Here is a 12,185-nt window from a genome sequence, read left to right as displayed (position 1 = left end):
TGCTCGCCCCCGGCAGCCCCAGGCTCGCGGGAGCTCCCGGGCTGCCACCCCCGGGCGTTCGCACATCCTGCCCGTGCCCCCGGTGCCCCCCTCGCCGCCCGAAGCAGGGACACGAGTGCTGGGTTGCGCAAAGAGGCTCCTTAATGCTACAGAAACACCGGCGGGAAGGGGAGGCAGTGGCTCCACATCTCACCCGGTCCAGCCCGGGGAAGATCCCGCAGCATCCCCCCGGGGCTCGGCCCCGGTAACGGTGGTGCCGTGGGCTGGGGAGGGACCAGAGTCCGGTATTGTGTGGGAGGGACTTGGTCCCATCCCGGTGCCAGGGCTGAGCCCTCCTGCCAGCACCTGTCACTGCAGGACAGCAGCACCATCCCTGCCTGCAGCCCGGTTCCAGGCAGGGGCGGCAGGAGCCGCTGTGGGGCCTTTACCGGATCCCGGTTAACCCCATCCTGCCCCTCCGGTGAGGCTCTCCACGCTCTCAGGAAGGGCTGGGCTTCAGCAGTGATTCCTTCCCGGCAGTGCTGCCGTGTCCATGAGCACAGGATCGCAGAGCCAGGCCCACCCCAGTCCCCACACCACCACCGGGCTGATTGTGTCCATCCCAGGGCCCTGTGGTGGGTGGGGTGGGGGCAGCCTTGGGCCTGAGACCCCGCAAAGGGGCCAGACCCCCTCAGGGCTCCCCCTCCGTGCCGGAGTCCTGGAACAAGGATTGCTTCCGCAGGCTCAGCCGGGCGCACCGGGGGCACGTGGTGGAGTTGTCGTAGTAGCAGTCCCTGGAGAGGGGGGGGACAGTGCTAGGTCACCCCCTGCCTCCCCCACGGCCCCACATCCCACCCCAGTGTGCCACGGTACCTGTGGAAGACGGCGGAGCAGTCAGCGCAGACCGAGGTGTGGCTGTCGAAGGGGAAGAGCACATCGCCCTCCCGGCACAGCTCACAGACAAAGCCCTTGGCCTGGCACCGCTGGGGGAGCAGGTGACAGTGGTGACCCTGCCAGCCCTGCCCTGGCCCCACGGGGGTGTCCCCACGGCCCTGCCCCCCAGCACGGGCTCACCTCGCAGTCCAGCTTGATGTGCTTGGCAAAGAGCGTGTGGATCTCGGTGAGGGAGCAGCCGAGGCGCCCGGCCTCGATGTCGATCAGGTCCTGCAGCGAGTACATCTCATCGTTCTCCACAAAGTGCTGCCGGTCCTGCAGCTGTGGGGAACAGGCCACTGTGACTGCCACCGCTGTGTGACCACCACTGCTGTGTGACCACTACCATGGTATGACCATCACTGCTGTGTGACCATCACTGCTGTGTGACCGTCACTACTGTGCAACCGTCACTGCTGTGTGACCATCACTGCTGTGTGACCGTCACTGCTGTGTGACCATCACTGCTGTGTGACCGTCACTGCTGTGTGACCACTACCATGGTATGACCACCACTGCTGTGTGACCATCACTACTGTGCAACCGTCACTGCTGTGTGACCGCCACCAAGTTGTGACCTTCACTGTGGTGTGAGCACTGCCATGGTGTGACTGTCACCACGGTGTGACTGTCACCACCACGCCTGGCCCTGGCCCCCTGACCTGCAGCAGCAGCCGTGCCTCCATGGCCTCCTTGCAGGTGATGAAGTAGGGCTTCATCAGCAGGATGTCCTGGCGCAGCTTCTGCAGGGGACACAATGGGAGGGGTGGCAATGGGGACAGGTATGGGGACAGAGTTGGGGACAGGAATAGGACCATAGGGAAAAGGGCAATGGTAGGGGCAGGATGAAGATGAGGACAGGATCGTTAATAGGATGGAGACAGAAGCATGACAAGAAAAAGACCAGACTGGGGCAAGTTCATCCCTGTTACAGTCTGGGCACCCTCTGCCCCAAACTCCCACCCCACCCTGCTTCCTCTCTGTGGGGTGCCCCTGGGGTCCCCCCACCTCCTGCTCACTGCACAGGCCCCTGTGGTGTCCCCTGCCCTTGTGGAGTGTCCTCCCCAGCCCCAGCACTTACCCGGATTTCCACCAGCTCCTCCACGTAGTTGAAGAGCAGTGGGTTGATCTCGCGCAGCTTCAGCACCGGCCGCGACACCATCAGTGCCAGGTACCTCATGCTGCACCGTGACACCTGCCAGCACCGCCAGGGCCACCTCAGCACCTGCCAGCCCTGTGCCACCACCTACAGACCCCTGCCAGGGACCCATCACAGGGACAGGGCCCTGGGGCACAGCCCTAGGGACAATCCCTGGGGACATGGCTTCCCCTCAAGTGACCTCTGCGCAGTGACCCCATAATCAGGGATGTGGCCCCCATGACCAGGGCTGTGGTCCCCCAGGTGACATCTACACAAGGCCATGGTCCCCAGGGATGTGCAAGGTCAGGGATGGGATCCCCCAAGTGGCCTCTACCGAGGGAGATACCCCAGGGACCCCCCTGACAAAGGACACATCTCCCAAGTCACCTCTACCCACAGATGCACCTCCCAGGGACCCCCACGAACAAGCACATGGCCCCCAGGTGGCCTCTGCTCAGGGGTTCTGTCCCAAGGGACTCCTGTGACACCCAGGGTGGCCCCACCCCACCTTGCGGGGCTCGAAGTCCCAGTTGTGGATGGCCCGGGCGGGCACCACGGCCAGGTCGTTCCAGTGGCAGCTGGAGCAGTAGTAGAGGCCGGTGTAGTCGCACTGCCGGGCCTCGCTGGGCACCCCCCCTGTGGTGGCACAGGGCTGGCACGGGGCTGGCACCGCCACCGCCCTGCTCTCTGCTCACCCCACACCCTGCGCGTGCCCCCAGCACACCCAGCAGCACCTGGGGACACGGCAGGGCCCCAGTGTCACCTTCCCCACATCCCCATCACCCCCAGAGCCCACACACTGCCAGCTCCTACCAGCCCCATGCACCTCCCAGCCCACAGCCCCTCAGCCCAGGCAGCCCCAGCAGCTCCCCCAGCCTCACAGAGCCCCCCAGGGGAGCTCAGCCCCCTCATCCTCAACCCCTCAGAGCTTCATGAACCCCCCAGCCCTACAGCCCCAACCCTACAGAGCTCTCAGCTCCCCCAGCCCCACAGAGCCCCCAGCTACCACATCTCCCCAGTTCCCCCCAGTTCTCCAGCTCCCCCAGCTCCCCCCAATTCCCCCATCTCCCCAGTTCCCCCCATCTCCCCCAGTTCCCCCAGCTCCCCCAGTTCCCCCCATCTCCCCAGTTCCCCCATCTCCCCCAGTTCCCCCATCTCCCCCAGTTCCCCCGTCTCCCCCAGCTCCCCCAGTTCCCCCATCTCCCCCAGCCCCCAGCCCCCAGGGGCTCACGGAGGGAGATGGGGGCCCGGCACTCGGCACAGCGGTAGTCCTGGCTGTCCAGGCCGCTCTCGGGGCAGATGCTGAGCTGGTACTCCGCCTGGTGGCTGACCTGGGCCCGCACGCACGGCCGGCTCACCAGCGGCAGGCACTTGCTGTGGCAGCGGTAGTAGCAGCCTGGGGGGCACGGCTGGGTGTCAGTGCGGCCGTGGGGCACACAGGGACGTGCAGGGGGTGTCCCAGACGCACCTGTGCAGGTGTACCAGGTCTGGATGAGCCCCCAGATGATGGTGCTGCACTTGTCACACATCTGCTTGACGCTCTTACTCTTCTCCTTGTAGAAACGGTGCTCCAGGACCACCCGGATGTTGGGCTCATCCTCACCAGGGTCCTGCAGGGGCAAAGGGGGGGTCAGAGAACTAAAGAATCACGGAATGGCTTGGGCTGAACCTTAAGGGTCGTCCCTTCCACCATTCCTTCCCTGCCATGGGCGGGGACACCTTCCCCCGCCCCAGGCTGCTCCAAGGCGGGTCCAACCTTCCAGGATGGGTGTGAGCGCGGAGCCGCAGCCACAGAGACCCTCTGTGCGCAGCACCAGCCCCACCTTGAGCTCCTGCAGCTTGAGGCGGAGGTGGATGAGGCGCACTACGGCGTCCTTCTGGCGCTCCGAGTGCTCGGGCAGCGCCAGGATCACCCGCTTGCACTCCTCGATGGCGCGGCGCAGCTGCGGCACGTCCGACGCCAGGATCAGCCCCTGCCGGCACCCCCCGAGGAGGAGGAGGAGGAGGAGGGTCAGCTCAGCCCCCCGTACCCCCCCCATCCCCACAGCACCCTCCCCACTCACCACGGGCCGGGAGAAGTGGTCCTCGGCCAGCCCCAGGTCCAGGGCGCCCTCGGGGTCCCCCGGGGGGGGATCCGGCTGCTGGGCTGCAAAGGGGGGGCTCGTGGGGGGCTGAACCCACCCCAGAACTGGGGCTGGGCCCGGCTGCCATCCCCGTGTGGGACAGGGAGGGGTGGGTGGGGAATCAGCACCCACCTGGGGCAGGGGGCTCCCCCTCGGGGCGCTCCAGCTGCTCGGGGCTCTTGTTGAAGGGGTTCAGGTGCGCCTGGCGGAAGCGGGCCAGCCGCTCGTCCGACGCCATTGCCACCGTCCTGCTGGCCAGGGGACACTGCCTCAGTCAGCCCAGCACGGGCCGCGGCAGCAGCACGGGCACCCTGGCACCCACAGCCTGGTACGGGCACCCTGGCACCAGCACCCTGAATACCATCAGCACCCCAAATGCCAGCACCGGCATCCCGTGACAGGCACCTGCACGGCATCACCAGCACCCACACCCTGGCACCAGCACAGTCACCCCATGCCAGGCACCAATAGCACCTCAGCAGCACCGGCACCACCCCTGCCATGGCACTGATGTCCCAGCACCAGCGACACTGTCACCAACACCCCGTTACCAGCGCTGACACCCCGGCTGGCACTGCCACCTCAGCACCGACGGTTCCCACGAGCAGCAACAGCCGGTGCACCCACCGGGGTACCAGCACCGGCACCGGCACCCCAACAGCAACGCTGAAACCCCGTCACGGGCACTGACACCCCCAAACCGACACCTCCTCACTGCCACCGACACCCTCGTACAGCCACAGAAACCCCAGCGCTGCCACAAACACCGACACACCGGCAGTGACATCGACAAACCGGCACCCCGGCACTGCCACCGACACACCGGCACTGGCACTGCCACCGACACACCGGCACCGGCATTCTGTCACAAGCACCACCACCCCAGCACCGTCCCCGTCCCCGACACGTCGTTGCTGGCACCATACCCCGTCTCCGTTCCCATCTTCCCGTCCCTGTCCCCGTGTCCGTCCCCGCGGACAGACGCGTCTCTCCGCCTCCCACGCCCGTGCCCCCGCCCTGCCCCGCCGCCACCGCCCGCTTCGGCCCGCGGTCACCACGTACCGGCACCGTCCACGCATCCCGGCCCCCCGAGGGCCCCGCTGTCCCCTCCTGTCCCCCGCTGTCCCCTCCTGTCCCCTCCCGTCCCCCGCGGCCCCTCCCGCGCGCCCACCAGGGGGCAGCGCCCCCGCCCCGCTCACCGCGCGCGCCGCCGCGCCCGACAGGCCCCGCCCCCTGCCAGGCCCCGCCCTCTGCCAGGCCCCGCCCCCGCCCCCTGCGTGCTGCCGCCCCCTGCCGGCCGGCAGACCGCACTGCACCCGCCGCGCCCGGGCGGGGCCGCTCCGCGACATCCGCACTGTCCCCACCGCGACAGACCCACTGCTGCCAGTCCGACAGCCCACTGCTGCCCACCACCGACAGCCCCCAGCTCCAGAATTCCCATCCCCACAACCTACACCCTCCCTCCCCACTCTCTCCACTCCTACAGACCCCACCCCTACAGCCTCCATCCCCAGTGTCCCCATCGCCACAGCCCCCAGCCCCACTGTCTCCATTCCCACAGCCCTTGTTCTTATAGCCCATAGCCCTACCGGTCCATGGCCTCCAAAGCTGGGGGCTCAGAGCCAGGAGTGTCCTGAGTCCTTCACAACTGGGCACACACCCGGCCCTGGGGAAACACCCTGGGGTCCCCGGGGCCTGTGCTACCACCTCAGATTGGGGAACAAAGGGCCAACTGTGTCCTGGCACAGGGCCACACCCCCCGAGCTTGGAGAAGGGTGACAGTGGGGACAAAGGCACAGCCCGCCTGGGGCAGCTGGATCTGAGGGGCAGAAGGGTGGGGGGCGCTGCATGGGGGCTTCCCAAACACCGCCCCTGGCTGGCAGTGGCTGGGGGGGCTGAACCGTGTGGGTGTCCCCTGTCCCCCTACCCAGCAGGCACAGACAGGTACTACCTGGACAGCAATAAATTTATTAAGTATTCAAAAAAAATAATAAGACACAAACCAGTAAAAAACGAAAAGGGGGGAGGTAGGAAGGGGGGCGAGGGGCCGAGCCGGCTCAGGGGGGGACGGGGTCAGGAGACACTGAGGGGATGGCAGGGGAGCAGCACCTGGGGCTGCAGCAGCGCGAAGCCGGGGGGGCTGCGGGCAGTGCCGGGGGGCGGCGGGCGTCACTTGGCGCCCTGCGCCTCCGACTCCTCCTCGTCGTCCTCGTACATCTCACCCTCCTCCTCGGCCGTGGCATCCTGGTACTGCTGGTACTCGGACACCAGGTCATTCATGTTGCTCTCAGCCTCGGTGAACTCCATCTCGTCCATGCCCTCGCCCGTGTACCAGTGCAGGAAGGCCTTGCGGCGGAACATGGCCGTGAACTGCTCCGAGATGCGCTTGAAGAGCTCCTGGATGGCCGTGCTGTTGCCGATGAAGGTGGAGGACATCTTCAGCCCCCGCGGCGGGATGTCGCACACGGCCACCTTGACGTTGTTGGGGATCCACTCCACAAAGTAGGAGCTGTTCTTGCTCTGGATGGCCAGCATCTGTTCATCCACCTCCTTCATGGACATGCGGCCACGGAAGACAGTGGCCACGGTGAGGTAGCGGCCGTGGCGGGGGTCGCAGGCGGCCATCATGTTCTTGGCATCGAACATCTGCTGGGTGAGCTCGGGCACGGTGAGGGCGCGGTACTGCTGGCTGCCCCGCGCCGTCAGCGGGGCGAAGCCGGGCATGAAGAAGTGCAGCCGCGGGAAGGGCACCATGTTGACGGCCAGCTTGCGCAGGTCGGCGTTGAGCTGGCCGGGGAAGCGCAGGGAGGTGGTGACACCGCTCATGGTGGCTGACACCAGGTGGTTGAGGTCGCCGTAGGTGGGGGTGGCCAGCTTGAGGGTGCGGAAGCAGATGTCGTAGAGCGCCTCGTTGTCGATGCAGTAGGTCTCGTCCGTGTTCTCCACCAGCTGGTGGATGGACAGCGTGGCGTTGTAGGGCTCCACCACCGTGTCCGACACCTTGGGCGACGGCACCACGCTGAAGGTGTTCATGATGCGGTCGGGGTACTCCTCGCGCACCTTGGAGATGAGCAGCGTGCCCATGCCCGAGCCGGTGCCCCCGCCCAGCGAGTGGGTCAGCTGGAAGCCCTGCAGGCAGTCGCAGTTCTCGCACTCCTTGCGCACCACGTCCAGCACCGAGTCCACCAGCTCGGCCCCCTCTGTGTAGTGACCCTTGGCCCAGTTGTTGCCGGCACCGCTCTGCCCTGGGAAAAGAAAAGAGGCTCCGATGGCCGCCGGCCCCCCACGCCCACGGCCCGAGGGGACCGGGAGAGGATCAGGGCTGGGCCCAGCCACTGCCGCCGGCAGCACCGGGGAGATCTGACGCCGGGGCGGGGTGGGAAGCAGGAACCGCAGAGGTTTGGCGGCGAGCCGGCGGTGCCGGGCCCCGCGGCGCGGGAGGGGCGTGCCCGCCCAGTGCCCCGGGGACGGCGACTGGCCGGGCTGGTCCGAGGACACTGGGGCTCGGGGGAACATCGGGGGACGGCGCACCCCTCCCTCTCCGGGGACCTACCAAAGATGAAGTTGTCGGGGCGGAAGAGGTGGCCAAAGGCACCCGAGCGCACGCTGTCCATCGTCCCCGGCTCCAGGTCCACCAGGATGGCGCGAGGCACATACTTGTGAGCTGAGAGAGACCCCATGACGGGAGGGGACCTGCTGCCGCCCCCCATCCCACCCCAGAGGTGTTCCCAGCACCCTGCAGGGTTCTACGGGGCTACCTGCACAGGTCGTGTGCCCTCCAAATCCCAGGGGCTCCTGGTGTGGGTGCGTGTCTCGTTACCCCCAAACAATGGGGGTCACATGGGGTGAGTGCACATGTCTGCCCCCATTCCCTGTGGGCTGGGGGGATGTTGGTGCTTTGTCCCTCCCACACCACAGGATCCTACAGGGGGAGCACAGGTGTCCCTCTATCCACAAACCACAGGGTCCCATGGGCTGGGTGCATGTGTGGTGTCCCCCCCACACCACAGTGTCCCACGGGGTGGGTACATGTGTCATCCTCCACCCAAACTACAGGGTCCCATGAATTTGGAGGCACAGGTGCCCCTGCCCCCCCACAGGACAGGGTCTGAGAGGTGGGTGCACAGGTCTGCGCTCCCGGGGTCCAACAGGGCGGGGATGCAGGTGTTGTGTGTGACCCCTCCCAAACCGCAGGGTCCCGTGGAACGGGGTGTACACGATTTCCCCCTGCCCCAGTCCCACGGGGGTGGGTGCACGTGCCTGCCCGCCCCACACCTCCATGGGATGGGTCTGTCTGTCTGCCCCCCTCCCCACCCCAGCAGACCCAGCTCCTTCTGCACTGGGGGGGTCGCACTGGGGCCCCTCCCAGCCCAGGGTGGGGGTGCCGGGCTGCCCTGCCGGGGGGGGGTTCCAAGGGGGGGTCGCTTACAAGAGGCCTCATTGTAGTAGACACTGATGCGTTCAAGCTGCAGGTCCGAGTCCCCCACGTAGTTGCCGCTGGGGTCGATGCCGTGTTCGTCGCTGATCACCTCCCAGAACTGGGGAGGACGGGGAGCTCAGCAGGGCGGGAGGCACTGGAACACCCCCAGGCCCCCGGGCGAGGCACGGGGCGCCAGGATCCTCCCATCCCTAGGCAGGGCTGGGTGGGGCAGGAGGCCCTGGGATACCCCAAACACTGAAATCCCCGGGCGGGGACAGGGACAGGCGGGGGGCACCGGGACTCCCCAAGCCGCTGGGCAGCTCTCGGCGGGGCGGCGGGCACCGGGATCCCCCAAGCACCCAAAATGCCGAGCAGGGCAGGGGGTATGGGACTCCTCAAACCCCGGGACAGGGCTCGGCGGAGCGGGGACAGGGGGATCCCCCAAACACCCAAAATGCCCAGCAGGGCGGGGGGCACCGGGACCCCCGGCGGCGGGCGGGGCGCGGCGCGGGCGCTGTCCGCGGTGCTGACGGACAAAGGCGGGGGGCGGGGGGCGCGGGGGGGGCGGGGCGCTTTGTCCTCCCGGTGCGGCGGCGGGGGGGGAGGGGAGCGGCTCTGCCTTTGTCCGCCGCCCGGCTCCGCCGCGGCGGGCGGGGCGGGGCGGCGCCGCCGTTACCTTGGCGCCGATCTGGTTGCCGCATTGCCCCGCCTGGATGTGGACGATCTCCCTCATGGTGCGGCCGGGCCGGAGCGGAGCGGGACGGGAGCGGGCTGGGGCCGGGAGCGGAGCGGCACCGGAGCGGAGCGGCACCGGGAGCGCGGGGGGCGGCGCGGCCGCCGCCGCATCCTTTATAGGCTCCCGCCGCCGCACCGGGCCGGCCGCTGACGTCACCGCCGGCCGCAGCCAATCAGCGGCCGCCGCCGCAGCGCCGCAACAGCCCTGCGGCACCGGCACCGCCCGCCACGCCCCGCCCGGCCCCGCCCGCCGCCACGCCCCGCCGCAGCGGAGCGGGGACCCCGGCACGGGCGGGGGGCACGGCCCGGGGGGCGCCCCCGGCACCCGCGGGGAGCGGCGACACCCCGGGGACCCGGGCGGGGACCCTAGGACCGCCCGGCGGCGGCGGGAGCATCCCGGGGCGGCGGCGGCGGAGGCGGGACGGGGGGACACACAGGGGACACCCCTCCCAACGGCGTCCCGGAACGGGGAGGGGTGGGGACAGGGTACGGGAGGGCCACCCTGGGGGTCCCGGTCGGCGGTCGCCCCGCGGGAGCGGGGCCGGTGCCGGTGCGGGTGATGAGGTGGGCGGCGGCGGGCGCGGCCCGAGAACAAAGGCGACGGTGATGGGCCCTTTGTCCGGGGGCGGCCGGGACCACCCCCCGCGTAGGATCCAGCCTCCCGCCGCCCAGCCGGTCCTTCCCGGTTCCCGCCGGGAGCAAGTGACCCTTGAGCGACCGGCGGGACCGGGAGGGACCTCTCCCCTCGGGGTTCGCCGGGGCCGCCCGATGCCAGCCACAGCGTCACTGCAAAGAGCCTTTATTGGGAACCGCGAGTCCCTCGCCCCGACCGGGCACCCCGCGGCTCGTCCCGTCCGTCCGTCCGTCAGTCCATCCGTCTGCCCGTTTCAGGGCGGGGGTGGCCGTGCCGGTACCGTGTCCCGCTGCCTACCAGGAGCACGTCACCACCTCCTGCAGCGTCCGCCGGAGCTCCTGGCTCCGGAAGGCGTAGATGAGGGGGTCAATCACCGAGTTACAGATGATGAGGATGAGGAAGAGGTTGAAGTAGCTGAAGAAGCAGGTGCAGAATGGGTTGGTGGGACAGGTGACGATGAGGATGAGGTGGAAGAAGAAGGGCCCCCAGCAGATAAAGAAGACACCCAGGAGGATGGTGAGGGTGACAGCACCCTTCAGGCTGCCACCACGGTGGGCAGTGGGTGGCTTCTGCTGGCTGAAGATGCTGTGGAGGTGGTGGCGGGCCAGGGCGAACATGTGGATGTAGAGCACCAGCATGAGGACCAGCATGAAGAGGAAGAAGCTGATGAGGCAGAGGAGGACGGTGTTGCTGCGGTAGTAGGCGATCAGGATGGCGCCGGAGACGGTGCTGGCCAGCCAGACGCTGGCCATGGTGACCACGGCGCGCTGCAGGGTCATGATGCTGTGGTAGCGCAGGGCGTAGAAGATGGTGATGTAGCGGTCCACAGCGATGACCCCCAGGAAGGAGAGGGACGAGACCACGGAGCTGCAGATGAGCGTGTCGATGACGCTGTCCATGTGGCGGACGATGCTGGGGCGCATCACCAGCACCCCGTGCTCCAGCAGCAGCATGAAGAGCATCTCCGCCAGGTTGCTGATGCTCACCAGTATGTCTGACACCGCCAGGCAGCAGATGAAGTAGTAGGTGGGCGAGTGCAGGTTCCTGTTCTTCAGGATGGCGGCCACCACCAGCAGGTTCTCCACCAGGCTCACCAGCCCCAGCGCCAGGAACAGCTCGTTGGGAATGTCCAGCCCCTGGCACCAGCTGCCGCCGGCCCCGACCGTGGTGTTGCTGTGGTTGCCCTCGCTGGCATTCGAGGGCTCGCGCAGCAGACGCAGGGGGGCCAGCGTCGACATGAGCCCCTCCTCAGCCCCGGGGCCCCCCGCGGCACCCGCACAGCCCCCGAGCCCCTGTTGTGCCCCGCCAGTTCTCCCGCGGCGCCCGGCGGCGAGGCCGAGGGGATGCCGAGGAATTGAGGACGGGAGGCCTGGGATGTGCCGGGGGTGCCGTGCGCCCGCCGGGACCCTTGGGTGCTGCTCTCTGTGCCAGCGCTGCCCGGCGTCCCACGCCCGCGGGCCCAGGGTGCTGGGGAAGAAAGGGCCCTTTCTCTGCCCCACTTTAAAGCGGCTCCCGCAGCTCCTCCTCCGAGGAGGGTGGGCACCTGCGTGAGGGAGGCACCCTGGTAGTGAGGGGGGCTGCTGCCGAGGCCAGGGCTGAGACACCCCCAGGGTGGCCCTGGGGACCCCGATTGCTCGGGATCACCCACCGTGTGCCCAGGGGTCTCAAATGCCTGGGGTGGTCCATGCACCCCTGGGGTCATGCACCTTGGGAGTGCTGCCATCGGGGTCCTCTGTGCCCTGGGGGAATGCGCACCTTAGGGTCCCCATGTGTCCTGAGGTCCTGTGTCTGCTGGGGGGGACCCCCGAACCCTGGGGGTCTGCATATCTTGAGGGGTCCCCTGTGCCCCAAGGCCTCTGTGTCCTGCGGGGGTCAATGTGCTCCTTGGGACTCGTGTCTTGGAGGGTCCCACCTGCTGTGGGGGTCACCCACACCCCCTGAGCTATCCATGCACCTCAGGACCCCTGTAGGACCCTCTGCACGGCCCGATCCAGGCTGTCCCACGCACTGGGACTGGGAGGGTCCCATTCCCATGGCCCCAGGGGAGATGTTGTACAAGGGGGCGGGCATGGGACGCGATAGGGATCGTCCAGGGCACGGTTAAATGGGACAGAGCAGAGCACGGCGCCGCGGGGAGGCTGCGGGGACAGGGCCCAGCTGACCATCATGTGCCTTGGGTCCGTGTTGATGCCTGGAGCCGCGGGCTGCCAAAGAGCCATT

The 12,185-nt window shown here is 68.2% G+C and overlaps 2 protein-coding genes across 5 annotated transcripts; both read right to left on the bottom strand.

Annotated features, from left to right (window-relative positions):
- Positions 1–123: 123 nt before the first annotated feature.
- On the bottom strand, positions 124–5,394 carry DEF8 (differentially expressed in FDCP 8 homolog). 4 transcript variants are annotated; one of them, XM_036390673.2, is made up of 12 exons: positions 5,376–5,394; positions 4,309–4,427; positions 4,117–4,199; positions 3,877–4,026; positions 3,522–3,663; positions 3,285–3,449; positions 2,562–2,689; positions 1,994–2,107; positions 1,575–1,655; positions 1,054–1,194; positions 853–962; positions 124–773 (listed from the first exon to the last, which is right to left on the bottom strand). In XM_036390673.2, the coding sequence occupies exons 2-12, from the start codon at positions 4,412–4,414 to the stop codon at positions 671–673; spliced, it is 1,323 nt and encodes a 440-aa protein (XP_036246566.1). In that variant the 5' UTR covers positions 4,415–4,427; positions 5,376–5,394; the 3' UTR covers positions 124–670. The 4 variants fall into 4 exon arrangements, with proteins under 4 accessions (XP_036246566.1, XP_036246565.1, XP_036246564.1 ...); XM_036390672.2 differs by having other exon boundaries at positions 4,309–4,424; positions 5,376–5,391; XM_036390671.2 differs by lacking the exon at positions 5,376–5,394 and adding an exon at positions 5,239–5,263 and having other exon boundaries at positions 4,309–4,424.
- Positions 5,395–6,124: 730 nt separating this feature from the next.
- TUBB3 (tubulin beta 3 class III) lies at positions 6,125–11,228 on the bottom strand. Its single transcript, XM_036390536.1, has 6 exons — positions 10,263–11,228; positions 9,822–10,128; positions 9,273–9,536; positions 8,606–8,714; positions 7,730–7,840; positions 6,125–7,421 (listed from the first exon to the last, which is right to left on the bottom strand). Exons 1-6 carry the CDS (start codon positions 11,201–11,203, stop codon positions 6,346–6,348), a joined length of 2,808 nt encoding a protein of 935 aa, XP_036246429.1. The 5' UTR covers positions 11,204–11,228; the 3' UTR covers positions 6,125–6,345.
- Between the last annotated feature and the right edge of the window lie 957 nt (positions 11,229–12,185).

The sequence above is a fragment of the Molothrus ater genome, chromosome 12, assembly GCF_012460135.2.
Source record: "Molothrus ater isolate BHLD 08-10-18 breed brown headed cowbird chromosome 12, BPBGC_Mater_1.1, whole genome shotgun sequence".
NCBI lineage: Eukaryota > Metazoa > Chordata > Aves > Passeriformes > Icteridae > Molothrus > Molothrus ater.
The sequence above is the reverse complement of the archived record's forward strand: the minus strand, read 5'-3'. Positions and strand labels throughout refer to the sequence as shown.